Source organism: Labrus mixtus, chromosome 13 (genome assembly GCF_963584025.1).
Source record: "Labrus mixtus chromosome 13, fLabMix1.1, whole genome shotgun sequence".
Taxonomy (NCBI): Eukaryota; Metazoa; Chordata; class Actinopteri; order Labriformes; family Labridae; genus Labrus; species Labrus mixtus.
The window spans coordinates 1222920-1241174 of NC_083624.1; the positions used below are offsets into that span (position 1 = coordinate 1222920).

The 18255-nt window shown below is 40.3% G+C and overlaps 1 protein-coding gene across 26 annotated transcripts in view; it reads right to left on the reverse strand.

The window, feature by feature from the left end:
- The window catches only part of neb (nebulin), a 71433-nt gene that overhangs the window by 22857 nt on the left and 30321 nt on the right, over positions 1–18255 (reverse strand). For 24 of the 26 annotated variants that reach the window (XM_061053066.1, XM_061053061.1, XM_061053065.1 and 21 more), the window contains 44 exons: positions 17876–18187; positions 17568–17771; positions 17239–17343; positions 16301–16408; positions 15852–16163; positions 15486–15689; positions 15263–15367; positions 14994–15101; positions 14586–14897; positions 14300–14404; positions 14085–14183; positions 12813–12914; positions 12615–12722; positions 12187–12498; positions 11989–12093; positions 11756–11860; positions 11560–11664; positions 11338–11445; positions 11127–11237; positions 10695–10892; positions 9737–9841; positions 9516–9620; positions 9317–9421; positions 9093–9200; positions 8891–9004; positions 8577–8774; positions 7816–7920; positions 7554–7658; positions 7345–7452; positions 6430–6537; positions 6225–6332; positions 6029–6133; positions 5834–5938; positions 5650–5748; positions 5433–5537; positions 5163–5267; positions 4958–5062; positions 4753–4857; positions 3675–3779; positions 3455–3559; positions 3197–3301; positions 2943–3047; positions 1883–1987; positions 45–146 (listed from right to left, as the gene is read on the reverse strand). In XM_061053066.1, coding sequence (XP_060909049.1) covers positions 45–146; positions 1883–1987; positions 2943–3047; positions 3197–3301; positions 3455–3559; positions 3675–3779; positions 4753–4857; positions 4958–5062; positions 5163–5267; positions 5433–5537; positions 5650–5748; positions 5834–5938; positions 6029–6133; positions 6225–6332; positions 6430–6537; positions 7345–7452; positions 7554–7658; positions 7816–7920; positions 8577–8774; positions 8891–9004; positions 9093–9200; positions 9317–9421; positions 9516–9620; positions 9737–9841; positions 10695–10892; positions 11127–11237; positions 11338–11445; positions 11560–11664; positions 11756–11860; positions 11989–12093; positions 12187–12498; positions 12615–12722; positions 12813–12914; positions 14085–14183; positions 14300–14404; positions 14586–14897; positions 14994–15101; positions 15263–15367; positions 15486–15689; positions 15852–16163; positions 16301–16408; positions 17239–17343; positions 17568–17771; positions 17876–18187 — 5853 coding nt within the window. Of the gene's footprint in view, positions 1–44; positions 147–1882; positions 1988–2487; positions 2590–2942; positions 3048–3196; positions 3302–3454; positions 3560–3674; positions 3780–4752; positions 4858–4957; positions 5063–5162; positions 5268–5432; positions 5538–5649; positions 5749–5833; positions 5939–6028; positions 6134–6224; positions 6333–6429; positions 6538–7344; positions 7453–7553; positions 7659–7815; positions 7921–8576; positions 8775–8890; positions 9005–9092; positions 9201–9316; positions 9422–9515; positions 9621–9736; positions 9842–10694; positions 10893–11126; positions 11238–11337; positions 11446–11559; positions 11665–11755; positions 11861–11988; positions 12094–12186; positions 12499–12614; positions 12723–12812; positions 12915–14084; positions 14184–14299; positions 14405–14585; positions 14898–14993; positions 15102–15262; positions 15368–15485; positions 15690–15851; positions 16164–16300; positions 16409–17238; positions 17344–17567; positions 17772–17875; positions 18188–18255 lie in introns of all 26 variants that reach the window. The other 2 variants (XM_061053059.1, XM_061053082.1) reach the window with 1 other exon arrangement.

The window sequence follows — 18255 nt, forward strand, 5'->3', positions numbered from 1 at the left end:
TTCAACTGTTCAACCCCTCCCCAAAATATGAATGAAACACTCACATCGCTGATCTTCTTGCTGCGTCTGTGGGACTCATACTCGGGAGTCTCCAGAATAGAGGTGAACTTGTCCTTGGCATGCTCGTACTGCTGCCTGTACCTCCACTGATGAAGGAGGGTGACGTGCAAACACAAAAACAAGTTAGTATCCTTCACAATACATTTTCTGCTTTAGCTAATTGTTGATGTGTGTCATGATTCATTTTGCTTAAAATTGATGAAGTCTAGGTAGAGAAGAAACTGTCCAAGAAAGAAGGGGAATAAATCCCTGAAAACAGATGTTGAAGTATCTTTGATAAGACAAAAGCAAAGTGTAGATTTATAGAAACTAAAGACATATGAAGTGTTTTTTTAGCCTTACATTTAAAAGTACTTCTCAAAGCCAATTTGACATACTACATTAGACTTCAACAATTAGTTTCTATCATAAATTATACATCTTTTAAGTTAAACAAAGTAATTCTTCTGTTTTTCATTTACTGTTCTTGCTTTTCTGGGACAAATATCTAAAATGATCAGTCAGAAACTTCTGAACAAACATTTATCTTGTATGTTTTTTACTGAATGGAAGTAGTACAATGTGTCTAAAGGGTGAAGTGCAATGCAAATGTTTATAAAAATCATGCTTCATGAAACATGCACACACATAGAGGGAGTTATTTTTCAGTGAAAATGAAGACAGGGACAAGTGGCTACCACTGGTTAGTCTTGAAAGTCTTCAGTGCCCTCGTAGTTCACGTTGACCAGCGAGGTTACTGACGTGCTTACTGATTGGTTAATTCGAAGCTCAATTTGGAGAACACAAAAAATGTTGACTTTGGAGTTTAAGGACGTACTTTAAATAAAAGCTAATGGAAAGAAACATCCAATAAACTGACAGACGTTTAGTAATACTGAATAACAGATGACTCAGAAATGTATGACTTATAGCTTCTGTTTTAAAGAAGCTTCAGTCTGTGATGTTACAGTTCTCTTGCTTGAGAAATGTCGGTGAGTTGTAGGGAAACTAATTCACTGCATTTGAAGATGAATGAACTGTTCAGTAATGTGTGAGGCATGAAGAGAAGTGATGAAAGGGGTTACATGATGACTGAGAATGGTGGGATGTGAGGATATTAAAACCATTTTGAAAGTTGAAGAAGGTTGAAAGGTGGGAGGGAGTTTAAACGGGATGAACCGATGAATGTGATGATACCTTGTCACAGATGATGATGGATGTCATGATGCCTTGTCCAAAAACAGCAGGGAGAAAGAGTAACCTTGTGACTCAGATGTATAAGACAGTAACCCTGCACTCACTGGCTCCTTTAATGCTCCTATTGCAGAAATGGGACGTTTTTCTCCTGGCTTAAGTGTATTTGTGAGCTCAAAACCTTAACTTGAAAACCTCATGGAAGTTAAAAGGAAGATGTGTTGTATTTTTTTAAATGTAAAAACAAAAATTAGTTTCCAGTATTTGGAATTTGTTGATATTGGGAATTGTTTGCAGACCTGTTGCTGCACCTGTACCCTCATTTTAACAAAAATGCTTTACCTGACTTTTCACAAGGGTTAAAGCGATTATAAAGAGGCTTTTACAAACCTTTACAATATTACAAAACGTGATAGGAAACATGTCAATAATTAAAATGTTTCATCACAACAAATCTTTCTCTCTGCTTAATAAGAGGCTAACTTGACAAGTAGGAAAACTGATGTTTTTCTGAAGTTGCTATTCTGCTTTTCCGCTGAGCATATTTTCAGCCTCACATGTTTGCAGGGTAAGCCCTGAACTCCCAGTTTCTGCTTGTTTGTGGACAGGGATGAAAGTTACCAGGGTTCACCACTCTGCGGCTCTTTACCTTACTGCCTAACGTAGTGGAGTAAAGGGCTGTGAGGATGTCAGGGCGGAGCAGCTCGTTGCAGCCACTCTTTAGCAGCTCCTTAGCTTTGGATTTATACCTTGCCTGTCCACACAAAACAACATACACACACACACACACACACAGCATGCCATAGGTGAGGACACGGGAGAAACAGCAGCATCACTGGGAGGACTGGAGGCAAACACTCCGGGGATCCGAGTGTGACAAAAGAGCTGTTTAAGTCCTCATCTGTGCCTTCAGAGTGACAGAATTCATCATCCTCACTATTGTCATTTTATGAATGTTTTATTTAATTTTCAGTAAATCAGTGCTTCAACTGTCTCTCTGATTGCACAGATAAAGGAGAGTCCTGCTCACTCAAGACAGTGTTCCAGCTGCTTTTTGAGTGGCTGGTTTTTAAAACCTGTGTTTGTTGAACCAGAAGACAACGAGAGAGAATAGTATGTCTTCTCAGCTTAGACATGCGGAGACGACCATCAGCAGGCGACCTCATGCACTAGTGTGAGAGGTCTGGAGGAACAGACTGGAGGTTGCAGCGGAAGGGGTGCAGACCGGCCGTACAACACGACCAGGGCGTTTACCTGGCTCATCTTATTGTTCTCCCTGGCCAGCAGGTATCTAGGATCTTCTGTAGTAATGGTGAACTTATCCTTGTTCTTCTCATAACTAGCTCTGTAGACTCTCTGCTCAGAACGTCAGAAGGTAGTTAAAGACAAACGTCCATAAAACAATGTGCACTGTCATGTGAAAGGACTTTTAAAGGAGAAAGAGGAAGGTTTAAAAAAAACAGATGAAAACATTTTAAACACATTTTAAACACCTGATATTACACACAGAGAAACTGATCATTAACATTAATGACAAATTCTAATAATGCTACAAATTCACACCTTTTTTTCTTTTTTTTATCTCAAAACTGCAATAGCAATCAGGGACAGAAATATTATCAACAACAAATGTGTCTATTTTACAAATAGGTTAAAAAAACGATTTATTTTGCATTAACTGTTTCGGGTTAAAGAATGAAGGAACTCACGTTGTTGATGAGACTGGAGGCATGCTTGGCAGCCTCGAAGAATGGAGAGTCACAGGAATACTTGAAGTTGCCTCTGTTCTTCTCAAAGGACGCTTTGTAAAGTCTCTGTTAACAAGAAATATAAACCATCATGAGAAACATCCAGAAAGTGTAAAAACTCCATTGATGATCTATTTCTAGATTTATAAGCATGTTTGTTAGATTTATTTTGACATTGTGTATGGTAAAAAAAAACAACTAAAAAGATACGTCACCTCGCTGTACAACGTCTTGTTTTTCTCAGCCTGCAGCAGCTCGGGTGTGTCCCACACATAGCAGCCAATACCCTTCAGCCAATCCAGGTCCTCCTTGTACTTGATCTTCAGAGGAACATAGAAGCGATTCAATTCAAGTGTTAAATAGTACATCAATAATACTAATAATAGTACTACTAAACACCCTTCTACATACGGTGGGAAATATGATTGATTGACATATGATTGATTTAAGGAGTGCATGTAATCAGTACTTACACTGCTGACGTTATCGTTGGCAATTTTGCTGAAGAAGAACTCGGGACGGTCGGGGATGGACTTCCATGTTCCCAGAGTGCTGATGTACTTCTCTCTGTATTTAACCTGAGGTAGAGAAATAGAGAAAAATGCATAAGGAAGAGTATAAGTACTAATGGGATTAAAATAATGTGAAAACAAAATCACAACAAATAATCCAGTAGATCATTTCATCACTGACCTCACTGATGTCATCTGTGACTCTGCGGTGGTAGATGATGTCCAGAGCATCCTTGACTGTGTGGTAGTGACCTTTAGAGAGCTCAAATGTCTCTTTGTAACGCAGCTGAAAAACAAAAAAAAAGAAGATGATTCACTGCGATGTAGACAGTGTTATTTTTAGCATCTCTTCTCTATCGGATATCAAACACAAATTCTCAATTTTTTGCACTTATTAATGTAGAAAAAAGTGGTTTGTGGTGAAGTTTGTTAAAGAAATCGATGTGACTATTAATGAACTCCGAGCTTAAACAATAGCTTCCTAAAGTGTAGTTAGTTAGTCTTGATTTCATGTTTTAGAGGCTACAGCTCAGAATACATCAGAGCAACCCTTTGGCCTCCTATAATGGCTTTCTTATCTACAAATTCAAACAGATCATTCAAGCGTTGACTTGAATGATCTTGGCCATATTTTTCAAATAAGTGCCACTCAGAAGGTGAATGGCATCCTGGAAGACCCTCAGCCCCCTCTGCATGCAGAGTTTAGACTTCTGCAGACAGGGAGGACGTTCACTTAAGTTGGGCGGGCCAAATCTAACAGACACCTGAGGTCGTTTGTCCCATCAGCTGTTGGGTTTTTCATTAGCTGTAGGCATTGTTGCCTGTCCACTTTTACTAATTACTGTTGGTCCTTGTGTCCCTTATCTCACTCACGTCCATCAAGATGATATCCATTGTAGTTATGTTTTACAATATATGTCTTTGTGCTGTTTTTTAGGATGTGTATTTCCTGTATGGACCTCTGCTGTAAACCAAATTACCCCTCGGGACAAAAAAGATTTTCCAATCCTATCCAAAAACAGTTATAATTAAAAAAAGGGGTATGTCCTTCAGTGTTTAATGACACTTTTATAAATGTGATAGTTTCCTGACTATTTTTATTTTATTTTATATTATGAATTTATCTGTACTTCCTACTGATTTTTTGTGTTATGAGCAACTGTAGCAAACAAATTTCCCCCTGGGATTAATAAAGTATTTCTGATTCTGATTCTGATTCTGATTCTGATTCTGATTCTGAAAGGTAAGCCAATACTCACATCGCTGGACTGGAGGTAGGACTTCTTGGCACGGATCAGGATAGGTGTGTCAGCAATGGCCGTGTATCTGTGCTTCATCTTCTCATACTGCTCTTTGTATTTGTTCTGAGGGAAGATAACAACGAGAAAGCATTATAAGACTGATATCTTATAACTGAGCTCTCTACGTTTCTTTTCTCAAAGAAGAGTGTCAAGCAGGACTTACGGCACTCTGGACCACTTTCATTTTCCTGGAATGGCCCATGACTGGAGTTTCAATTTCCTGGGTGAAATGAGACCTCTCCTTACTTGCCAGGCCTTTGTACTGGAACTGTAGAGAAACAGGAAACACAACAATCGTTAACAGAAAAAAATGAAAAGATCTGTTTAAAAAAAGAAAATACATCTGTCATAAGCTTAAATGGACTTGCAATGTTAGTCAGCTGCTGGGCCCATTTGGCTCTCTTGATGTCCACAGAGTCCAAGGTGGTGGTGACCTTAGCCATCTCCTCCTTACTCTGGGCTTTGTAGACCATCTGAGAAAAGAGGAGGAGAAAAAAATCAGGTGAATTCTCAGTCAAATCTGTTTATAATATAGGAAGACATTATTTAAAAACGATGTTACTGAAGCTACTTTTGAGACCTGGTAATTCCACAATTACTCAATGAAATGGGATCATGTGTTTTTTTTAAAAGCTCACGCCGCTCATGTGGGTCTTCAGCTCAGTCACACGCTTGTACTCCGGTGTGTCCAGGACCACGGAGAAGTTGGCAAAGTTTTTCTTAGCTTCCACCGGGTATTCCACCTGTAAATAGAGAAAAAACAGAGCACACAATGGATCCTGATGTCGCTGCAAGAAATCGGTTGTGTAAATGAAAGTGAATGATAGCGATGTAAATGCAAAAGGAAGTTCATACTCTTTGTTTAGTGATGTTGCGAACGTGGACCATCTCTGGGGTGTCGTACAAGAAGCAGCCGACGCCTCTCAGCCACATCAGGTCCTCTTTGTATTTCAGCTAGAAACACAGAATTCAGTTTGTGAAATGATTCGATAAAAAAGCTTCAAAGTGAGTAATGTTTGGGTGTCTGTTCAACACATACCTCGCTGGTGATCTCATTGACGTGGCGGCAGTGCATCAGCTGGGGCGTAATGGGCATATTGATCAGCTGGCCTCTGGTGTTGTAGTATTTCTCTCTGTAGCACAACTAGGATGAGAAGGAAAGAAAACTCCATCACGCTATGTGGATAAAAATAGAAACTTAAAATGCATAAATCGTGTGGGAACAGTTCCGTACTTCGCTGAGGTTCGCCTGGTTCAGCTTGACTTGTTTGATATCAGGGGTGTCGTAGGTTGTGTGGATCTTGTCCTTTTGTTTGTGGTAGTCCTCACGATACAGACGCTGGGACAAAAGGAAGAAGGTAATATATGACAACGCTCTATCTGATAAAAGCTCTCCATCATGGTGGCCAATCAGCTGTGTCTCATCTTACATTGTTGGTGATGACGTTGGCCTTCCTGGAGTTGACAAAGTTCACTCCCTCCGGATGAAGAGTGTACGCTTTGGCCTTGGTCATCTCATAGGCCTCCTTGTACTTCACCTAATCACACAAAAGTAGAATATTATTCACTAACATCAAAGCATTAGCGAAACGGTTAAACAGCTGTTTGAGAAAATTGATAAATGTAATGAGTTACATTGCTGGTGACGACGCTGTTCATCTTAGCCTGCTTGATGAGCGGTGTGTCATTGGGCAGGGAGTAACCAGTGGGCATGAAGTTCTTATTGGCCTCCTTGTACAAGTTCTGAAAAAAAGGGGGAAAGACAATATGGTGAAACAGGATGCATTTCATCTTCAAAGACATAAGCATACCAAAAGAAAAAAACAAATTTGGTCAAAACATCTCAGGCAAAGAAACAAAATTCTGTAAAAATGGGTCCTTTTATTCATTTTTGTATATGCTGTACTGATTTTTCAACATATCTGGAACACCTTAATTTCCTATAGAATTACCATGTTGCAGTCTTTAATCACTGCTAAGGCATCTGCAATTTAATATACATATATATGATGATAAAAGATTTTGATATTAACTACATTTTATTCAAAAGGAATAAAGTATGAAATAACACTCTTGTGTTTTGCTTTTCTGTGTTTGTTTTTTCTCTTCTTCTGTGTTTTGGATTCTTCTCTATGATCTGTGATGTCATATCATTGAAGAAACAAAACAGCCCAAAACAGAGTACACTGTCGAGATGGGTGGAGATCTCGTTACCGCCTGTTCAAGGCTAGATCATGAAAGAAACACTGACATATGTTTGTATTGATACGGACAGTTGTACGTATATTTATGCACTTTGGACATTTATTTATATTGAGGATTTATGATCATTACAAGCCACTTTTCTTCACATGATCTATCATGATTACATTCCTTTTATATCTGTGTAGTCTGATTTGTGTTTTTTTTATTACTAGTTCAAATAGCATTATTATGTGCTGTATTGTGTTACGTGCTTCATCTTTCTATAATTTGTGGCATTAATCTTACTGTAAAAAATACATATATGATCTCAACAAATTCACTGAATATCAAGGATTATTATCTTACATCGCTCTGGATGTAGTTAGCCAAGCGCGCCCTTTCGGTCTCTATGGTAACAGCAGGCGTGTTGCAGGTGCCCTTGATGTTGGTGTTGTAGTCATAGCGATAGTGCAGCTGAAGACAGGGAGAGAGAAAAAAAATGAGATGTAAAGGTCATGATTTGTTCAAAGATTTAAATAGTGAGAGTGTTAAAGAACATTGAAAGGGTCTCTTACATCACTCAGATTCTGAGCGTTCTGCTTGGCTGTCTCATACACTGGAGTGTCTGTCACCACAGAGTATTCCTTGAAGGATTCGATGCCCTTGGCTCTGTACTTGTTCTGGAGTAAAACAAAAAGGAATACAAAAGACAATCAGCATCACTTCTGCTATAACACCAGCTGGTGTAAGGATAAAAGTGAAATGATGATAGTCAGTGTAAAGACATTATTACTGACAATGGATTTGAAGTATATGAAAACTTGAAAACTAACTAACCTCACTCTGAAGATTACCAGAATTCTTCACACGCAGGATCTCTGGTGTGTCCCAGGCATAGCAGCCGATACCCTTCAGCCAGTTCAGGTCATCCTTGTAGAAGATCTGGAAAGAGACAACAATAAAAAAAACACAAGTTAAGTGGCAGATGTGTTTTTACAGTCATTGGTTTAAACTTTTTCATACCAAATAAAGGGATTCAAGAAAGGTAGGTAGAGAAAAAAGCAAGATTAAATACTGAAGCTCTAAACTTTCTTTCTTCTAAACCTTTATCTTGGGTTCCTATTTTGGATTTTTTTTTCTCTTCTTCTCTTTTGGCAAAACTAATCTTTATAACAGGAGTAGTTGAGAGCAGAGGTGTGAAACTGTCATTAATTGCCATTAATTGTCATTAAAAGGGTGATTGCCCTTTATCTGTATTCCTATTGTTGAATTGTATTTAAAGGCAGTATGAGCCTGACTGTCTTCAGAAATCAAAAGTAATGTCTTTTCTCCGTGCTGCACGTAGGAAAAAGGTTTTCTGACTCATCACATCGAGTTTGTTCTTCTTCAGAGAACTAGCAATTCTCATATTTTTAGAGGAAATTTCTCTACATCTCAATCTGAATCTTACATTTCTAATCTATTTATTAAATTTTTCTTAGGAGCAACATCATAAATATTAAACAGATAGAATGTGGGTGAAGCCAGGTGTCCAATCTGTATCTGCAGAGGTAACTCAATAACAAATACAAAGTATGAAGCTGTGTGTCGTCACTCACGTCACTGAGCTGCTCGTTGACTTTGCGTGCTTGGACGTAAACCTGCATGTCAGGGAGACAGATCCACTGGTGCAGATACTTGCGGTAGTGGATTCCACTGACGGTGGACTGGGTGTTGCGGGCGGACAGGATCTCCAGCATGTCTGGAGGGATATGGTTCTTGGCCTTGTTCTTCTCGTAGTCCTCCTTGTACAGACGCTGTGAAGATGGACAAAGGAGTCTCTCTGTTTTTTTGCTTTTGGTTCTTGCATTATGTATGTGTATATACTGTATATATGATGCATTTTAGCTGCTAGTTTCTGAGTTTGACTTACGTCCAGGACCAGTTTTCCAGCTTTGACACAGCGAGCAGTGCCAGGATCGTCCTCAAGAGACTTGGGCAGGCTGTAGAGGGATTTGAACTTCTCGTAATCCTCCTTGTACTTCACCTAAAGGGGCAACAGTATTCCTATTATCTCTTGAAGATCTTCTATGTAAGTTAATCAATTAATAGAGAGTAGTAAACGTTAAACTCACACTGCTGAGAATGACTTTCTGCTGTTTGGCATGTTTCAGGGCGTGTGAGTCATGTGGCATCTTGTAGCCCTTGGCTTTGATTTTGTCCCAGGCAGCACTGTAGTTTTTCTGTTGATGTAAAAAAAAAAAAAAAAAAAAAAAAAAACAGCACATATTATCATCATGTATTTCTGATGGGAAAACTGATACATTTGATTCTGAGAGATATGTGAATCTTTACTTACATTGCTGAAGAACTGCTTGAAGTTGTGGCATCTGGCATAGTCGTGGGTATCCAGGATGGTGGTGTACAGGTGCTTCTCCTTGTGGTAAGCCTCTCTATAGTTGAGCTGTTTGTAAGAAATGGAAAGTTAATGAACTGGATCACATGCATTTTTAAAACTCAGTCAAGAAACATATGTACTACAAGTTGATCTCACTCACATCACTGGCCCAGGTGTGACCCAGGACAGCAGTCACATACGCTGGAGTGTCAGTCACAATGGAGTAATTGTTGAATTCTTTCTTGGCTTCGTCTCTGTATTTCAGCTGTGAGAGAAGATAAACGTGAGGGTAAATCATCACAATGACACACACCAAAGATATTCTATAAAAACCCCAATAAATTCTGAACATTTCCTGCGGCCTCGCTTCTTCTTACTCACCTCACTCTGAAGCTCGTAGGACTTCTTGGCACGAACAATCTCGGGTGTGTCCCAGATATAACAACCGATACCCCTCATCCAGGTCAGGTCCTCCTTGTAGAACACCTATTTAAAGAAAAGAGCAAAAAGCACACATTGTTTTTAAAACAATGAGGAGAACATAGTAAAAACTCTTGTCGATAACTAGGACTGATTTACAAGGTATTCTTCTTGTTTTTAAGTCCCTTTATAGTTGGCCTGCATTACTGATTTGTTATTTTTGAATTTTTTTTAAATACAAACTTCTCAAAACTACAGAACATTTGAAGCTGGGCCTCTCTTCATGTAGCATCAACACAATTAAGGGTTTATACTGATTTAAGAACAATACAACTACTCTTCTCTAGCAAGGTTGCTGCATAAAATAAAAAATCTAATTCAAGACTTTTTGAGACCCTTTTAAGACCCAAACAAAGAACAAATAAATACAAAATTTGCACTGGATAGCATCTGTGCTTTTTGGATTTCATGATTTGGATTTCATGTGACTTTTATTCCTCACGTCCCAAGTTTAAAATATTTTGCAGGTCGCCCCATAATCGCTGTTAACTCTGCAAACCACTCCCTGTATGTTTCATCTTGAAGCTTCCCTAGAACTAGTATTTCCCTGTCCTCTTCTCCTTCTCTATTCCATTAGCAGTTTGTGAATGCTGTGAATTGTGACATGAACGAGCAAATCCGCAAAAATAAATCATATAATGTTCACAAGACTTTGTAGATTTGATGACTTATTCAGACATCCCTAAAACAAGTTTAAAAAAAACATGTCTTTTTAAGAGATTTCCTGACCTCAAATCTTAAAAAATCCATCCTTTTAGTAACAGAGCCTTTATTAACTACAGAATAATCTCATTTTAAAAATATTTTTTTTATTGAGCTTGTATATAAAGCTGAAGATGTGTTGTGAATCTGGACTTACATCACTGAGAATCTCGTTGGTCTTGCGGGCACGGATGGCGTCCTCCTGGTCGGGATGGCAGGTCCACTGGTGCAGGTAGGTGCGGTACAGGACATCGCTCAGCATATCCTGGCAACGCTTGGCCACCTTGTTAGCGATGATGTCAGGCGGGAGGTGGGTCTTGGTCTTGGTTTGATTGTAATCCTTCTGATAGAGCCTCTGTGAAAACATGCACAACATGAATAGTTATTAATAATGTTTTTAAAAAAAAATTAAAACAAATGAAATCGTAGGTGGATTATAACAAGAAGAAGAAGAATTACATCTTTTATCTTTTTCATGTATGTGCAACCTCTGTAAGTTTTGTCATCAATGTCATTGTTGCTTCTGTCACAGTGATCAAATGCATTGCTATGGGTAGAATAAATAGACACACTGGTATCAGTATCTTACCAGTCCCTTGTTCTTCTCCTGGTCTCCACAGCGCATCACTTCGGGGAAGTCCACCAGGGTTCCAGCCATGTAGTGACCCTTTGCCTTCTCATGCAAATCCTTGTACTTAACCTAGGACAACAAAACACAAGAAGGTTTACATTTTAATAAAAAGATTTCATGTGCTTGGCCGAACAAAGTTCATTATTATAAAGAAATATAAGACACTCACATCACTAGCGATCTCCCTTCCCTTCTTGCCACTGATGAGCGGGATGTATTCGTGATTCAGCTTGTAGCCTGCGGCCTTTGATTCATCCCACGACTGTTTGTAGAGTTTCTGAAATCATTCAAAGTAGGTGCAAAGTTAAAGAAGTCTCATTCAGTTACTACATTTCAAACATATCAAATATGAATTAAAAAAATAAATGATAAGGCTTGTTTTTTTTGTTACCTCACTGATGTTCTTAGAAACCTCTCTGCTGTGGGCAAGTTGGGGAGTGTCTTCTGAACCGATGTATTGACCCTTCTCTGCATTGAATGTCTCTTTGTACTTCAGCTGTAGTGGAAGGAAACAGCAGAATTTACATTTGTTTATTGAGAATTAACATTTTCTTTACAGTTTAATATATATATATTTTTTGACATACATCACTGAGGTTTGCAGCATTTATTCTGGCCAGGATGAGCTCAGGGCGGTCCACAATCAGGGTGAATTTCTTGAAGCATTCGATGGCATGCTTCTTGTAGTGCCTCTGCAGGAAAAATTACAGAAGTAGCAAGGTGAGATACAAAAAACTAACACGGAAATGGGTACGGAAAGTGCTTTAAGAATAACAATAATAATGAACTCAAAAGACTGAAGATGACACAGTAAACATACCTCGTTGATAATCTCCTGGGCCTTCCTGACCTTGACGTGGTCGACAGAGTCAGCTGCCATCCAGCCGCAGCCACGGAGCCACTCCATGTCAGCCTTATACACATGCTAGAAACAGAAGCCAAAATACACATTTAAAGCATCATCATCATATGAATCTAAAAACAAAAAAAGGCCTTGGTCAGGTTGATCAGCACTCACGTCACTCTGCAGTTCATAGGCTTTGCGGGCCTGGATGACATCATTAGAGTCTGGCATGCAGGTCCACTGGTGAAGGCGGGTTCTGTAGTTGTCATCGTTGACTTGGGCCTGGCATTTCTTGGCCAGCTCAAACTGCAGCATGTTCACTGGCAGGTTGAACTTGGTCTTGGACTTGTTGAAGTCCTTCTTGTACAGAGCGTCACTGGCAATCTTGGCTGAGTTCAGAGCCAGCATCATCAGAGGGTCGTCCTGGACGCAGCGAGCACCGATGTGGTGGCCGACTTGCTTGCGGTATGAATCGAGGTACTTGTGCTATATGGCAGAAAGAAGTTGTTATCTCCATTTTGTAAGGCTTACAGTTAAATGTACAGCTCAAATGAATGCTCTCGTAATAAAAGGAACAGCAGCAGCTCCTTCCCACTACATACCTGACTTTGGACTTTAGAATTAGAGATGCACTGCTTGATTGGTACAGCATCTCCAGGCATGTAGTACCCTGTGGCTTTGACCTTGTCCCATTCTTTGGTGTACAGGTGCTACAAGATATGAACAGTTATTAAAGGTCTATCATATTGTGTATTGTCACTTAACTGAAATATGTAGAAAATAATGAGAAGTTATCCTACCGGGTGAACGTTCTTAGCCACCTCTCTGGCTGTGGCGAGTACTGGAGTGTCCGAAATTGTGAACTTGGTCTTGTCCTTGTGCCAAGCCTCACGATATTTGGCCTGAGCAGAGACAAAAGTTCAAACTCAGTAACAACAGATCTGAAATCTGCCTTTGCAACCATTCTGTGGTGTGATTTAGGACGCAGTCTACAGTGTTGTGGAAAACGGTACTCAATTCTGAGTGGTATAAAGGTGTATTTCATGCTTTCAAAGGTAAACACTAAACAAGTTTGAGCAATGTTCGCGAACAAGGCTGACTTTCTTTGACCAGGCTGACTTTCTCTGACCAGGCTGACTTTCTCTAACCAGGCTGACTTTCTCTGACCAGGCTGACTTTCTCTGACCAGGCTGACTTTCTCTAACCAGGCTGACTTTCTCTGACCAGGCTGACTTTCTTTGACCAGGCTGACTTTCTCTGACCAGGCTGACTTTCTTTGACCAGACTGCCTTTCTTTGACCAGGCTGACTTTCTTTGACCAGGCTGACTTTCTCTAACCAGGCTGACTTTCTCTGACCAGGCTGACTTTCTTTGACCAGGCTGACTTTCTCTAACCAGGCTGACTTTCTCTGACCAGGCTGACTTTCTCTAACCAGGCTGACTTTCTCTAACCAGGCTGACTTTCTTTGACCAGGCTGACTTTCTCTAACCAGGCTGACTTTCTTTGACCAGGCTGACTTTCTCTAACCAGGCTGACTTTCTTTGACCAGGCTGACTTTCTCTAACCAGGCTGACTTTCTTTGACCAGGCTGACTTTCTTTGACCAGGCTGACTTTCTCTAACCAGGCTGACTTTCTCTGACCAGGCTGACTTTCTCTAACTCAAGATCCCTCTTTAATATGCATATGCTTGCCTTGGTCTTACACACACACATAGACAGATATGCAACTTGTACATTTCATAAAATAGCCTTGCAGCTTCATGCATTTTTACTCAGAGGGTATTCTTCCTCAAAAAACACCCATCCACTCTAGACCAAATCCCTCTCTGCAGGGATCTCTCCCATGCAGTATTGCTGACATCTGGGATTGGACTCTCTGACCTGCAGTGTTATAAGGCCCCTCTGCCTTAAAGGCCCTCCTCATACTCCTTATGAGCTCTTGTTTAAGTATCATGTTTAATTCAGAATACATGCTATACCAAAGCTGTAAAAGGTTGTGTCATTCTTGGAGTTAAATGAAGTTCCTTTCCCCCGACTTTTTAGCATCTGGATAGCAGAGAGTCATGCTCACCTCATTGAGGACGTCAGCAGCGTTCTTGGCACAGACCATGTCCACTCTGTCATTGTGGACAACAAATTTCTGCGTATCCAACTTGACACGATAGCCTCTCTGTAACACAAGAAAAAATATATGTAAAACAAGGATTCAGCAAACATTTATTCTGTTTTACATTTATATGAAGTTTTTATTTTCCTTAAAATAAAAAACTTAAAAGTCACACTTACATCAGCAAGGATCTTCTGTGCGTGCTTCACTTTTAGTACATCCACACTCTCATGTGGGACCCATCCACATCCACGTATCCATTCAAGATCAGCTCTGTAAACAGCCTGAGGAGACAAAAACAGAGTTGGTCATGTTATTCCACGACATTATACATCTTTATACACAATAAGCAAAATAAGAGAAAAGTTAACCTTATACATATCATTGAAAAATCCCCAAAACTTTGGATCATTGTGAATATCATTGTAAAAAATGATGTGTAAACAATCACAGCAATATGCATACATCGCTCTGCAGATCGTAGGCCTTTCTGGCCTGGACGACATCGGTGGAGTCTGGCAGACAAGTCCACTGGTGCAGATGAGTTCTGTAGTTGAAATCGTTGACCTGAATCTGGCATTTCTTGGCCAGCTCGAGATTCAACATATCCACTGGCAGGTGGAACTTGGTCTTGGACTTGTTGAAGTCCTTCTTGTACAGAACCTCGCTGGCAATCTTCCCTGAGTTCAGAGCCAGCATGATCAGAGGGTCCTCCTCCACGCAGCGAGCCCCGATGTGGTGGCCGACCTGCTTACGATATCCTGTCTTGTACTTGTACTGAAAAGAAGAGACAAGAAGAGAGATTGTTGGAACGTTAGAAAGTATTGTTTGGAAATCTGTTCAACTCAATTAAGAAGCATTCTTTTTTCTTACGTCACTAATGATATCTCTGGAAGCTCTAGCCTTCAGCACAGAGATAGCATCCTCCTTGATATGGTAGCCCTTGGCCTTCTGGTCATCCCATGTCTTTGTGTACAGTTTCTGCAAAGAACAAGAAAAATGAGTAAGTAAGTACATCAAATCCTTTAATCTCGTCTAAAGTAAATAATGCATTTTATCTTATAAGATAAAATATTTGTGTCAAGTTTTCATCATTGTTATCACAGGCAGAACTGCTTTAGTGCTGATTTAAGACAACTTACATTGCTTATGTTGACAGAATTAGCCTTGGACAGTTCAAAGCTCGGGGCGTTATGTGGCATGTGGAAGGAGAGCTTGTCTTGATCCCAAACTTGTCTATATTTCCTCTGTCAGAAAGGGAAGAAAATAAGAACATTGAGTCCTTTATTATGAAGCCCTAATATCCACAAGTTTTTACTGTGCAGTTTAAAATTAAATAGAGCGCCAAAAGATGCCTTCACTCACATCACTGATGTTGTCAGCGTTTTGCTTGGACAGGACAATAGCTGGGAGGTCAACAACACTGGTGAACTTCTGAGTGCTCGGTGGCTGGCGGTACAGCCTCTCATTGAGAATAGTCTGGGCATTTCTAGCCTTGATGACATCCACAGAGTCCTGAGGTGACCAGCCACATCCCCTCAGCCACTCCATATCAGCTCTGTAGACAGCCTAAAAAAAACAAATTTAAGTTTTAAACTCACCAAATACTGATGTGTTTTTATTTTATGCATGTAGGTTTAGTTTTGTCTGGCTGCTAAACAGAAGTTGCACAGACTCAATCAATCTTAAGACTGTCTTAATATTGTCAAAATAGCACTGCATTGTACTCACATCACTCTGCAGGTCGTAAACCTTTCTAGCCTGAACAACATCACTGGAGTCTGGCAGGCAGGTCCACTGGTGCAAGTGAGTTCTGTAGTTGAAGTCGTTCACTTGCTGCTGGCATTTCTTGGCCAGTTCAATCGCCAACATGTCCACTGGGAGGTTGTACTTGGTCTTGGTCTTGTGGAAGTCCTTCTTATAGATGTTGTCGCTGGAGATCCTGGCTGCATTGGCGGCCAACACAAGCAGTGGGTCGTCATTCACACTAAGGGCACCAATGTGGTGGCCACACTGCTTGCGGAAACCGGCCTTGTATTTGTACTGAAGGTATGGGATGGAAATATTTTGATTAGTTTCACGATACAAATCGTTGCAGTGAATGTGCAAAAATACTGACAAATTCAGCAACAAAGAAAAAGGAATAATGTCAAACATTTGAAAGTGTGACACAGACTTACATCACTGATGATGTCTCTTGAAGCCTTTGCTGATCGAACAGAAATAGCATCTTTGGGAAGGTAGTAGCCTTTGTTGATGGTGTCCATGTAGCCTTCACGATAATATTTCTGGGGGGAAAATAATAATGTAAGGTTGTCTGATTTGTACACTGTGTTCTTTGCACTATAATACAGAGTAACAACTTTCACCAGGGAGAATAGTGCCTCTCCATGTCCACAGAGTTCTCCGGTTGCCTACTTAAAGTGCTATGTAAGTGCTATGTAAGTTTGTCAAAGGGCCACGATTCCCTTGCAAAAATTGGTACAGCTTTACGTCTCACGAGCCTTTTGGACCGTCTCTGTACTGTCTGGTTGATTGTCTGAGGCTAAGAGATGGAAGAGGACAGTGACAGATGAAGCGAAGAAGAGAAAAAGAGAGACTGACCAAGCAAGAAGCAGAGTGTACATCCCTGTAGGTATTACTCATAACATATCGCGACGTAGCATTAGGCTATATCGTTAGCGTTGTCTTCCCTGTCTCATGTGTAGCAGCTTTACTGGGTGCAGAAAGTCATCCAACCAAAGTTGTTTCTCAGTCTCACTTATGAATAAATAAATCCATCTTACGGGCAAAAGTTTTCTCTACAATGGGCTGTAGGCATTAGCAGAGTCATATTCGCGCACAATCTGCGCACGATAAGATTACTGTACCTGTCAGTCAACATGGTTCTTTGGCTTCTTACAACACCAACCCTCTGCTTGTCAACAAATACATGTTGTCTATGCTCGGGAGACATAACAGCACTATGTGTTTTATGACAGTGCAGTTGCACTCAAAGACCTTCAGTGGGCGCCAAAGCGCAAGAGACCGGGTTACTACATAATGTTGCTTTAACAGCCACTGTTTGTAATCTGTGATGTATCATTTTGTGTCACAAAGACATGAAGAGGTGTGTTACCAGACTGGTGTTGAGTTTATTCTGCTTGGCCAGGACGATCTCTGGGGTGTCTGGCATGACGTGAATGTTGATCTTATCGTTCTCCCAGGCAGCATTATATGCTTTCTGTAAATAGCAGAATAAACAGGTTTTAGTAAGATGTCCTTTTTTTCTGAGGAAACAAAACTTTATTTGAAAGCAAACAGAGCTCTGTCTTTTTTTGGTCAAAGAAACCAAACTACAACAAAAGGCTAAGATTTGTCATGATACTAAACAAATTGTCTCCACAACAAAGATACAAGGAATAATAATCCAAAGAAAATGAAATGAAGTGAACTAGCTATCTCTACCTTGTTCATGGTTTGGGCATTGGCCTGAGCAAGCGCATATGGCATGTCACATGTCTTGGCAGTGAATTTGAAGTTGCTGGGATGCTGACGGTACTTTATTTCACTCAGAATTTCTGCAGCTTTCTTGGCTTTCTCCACATCAACTGACCCAATTGGTACCCAACCGGTTCCCCTGATCCATTCCATGTCAGCTTTGTACACAGCCTACAAGACACATAGGGAGGAAATGAGGAGGCACATTGAGGTTTTATTAAACAAAAAAAATATTTGAATTGTCCAGGAAATCATGAGAAATCCTCATCACTTACATCACTCTGAAGGTCATACACCTTTCTGGCCTGGACCACATCGTTGGAGTCTGGCAGGCAGGTCCAGTTATGCAGATGAGTTCTGTAGTTGAAATCGTTGACCTGAATCTGGCATTTCTTGGCCAGCTCAAGATTCAACATATCCACTGGCAGGTGGAACTTGGTCTTGGACTTGTTGAAGTCCTTCTTGTACAGGGCATCACTGGCGATCTTGGCTGAGTTCAGAGCCAGCATGATCAGAGGGTCGTCCTGGACGCAGCGAGCCCCGATGTGGTGGCCGACCTGCTTGCGGTATCCTGTCTTATATTTGTACTATGAGGAGAAAGTAAAATCATGATTAACAGAAATCTTTTCAAAATAGTAGAAATCAGCATCAATGA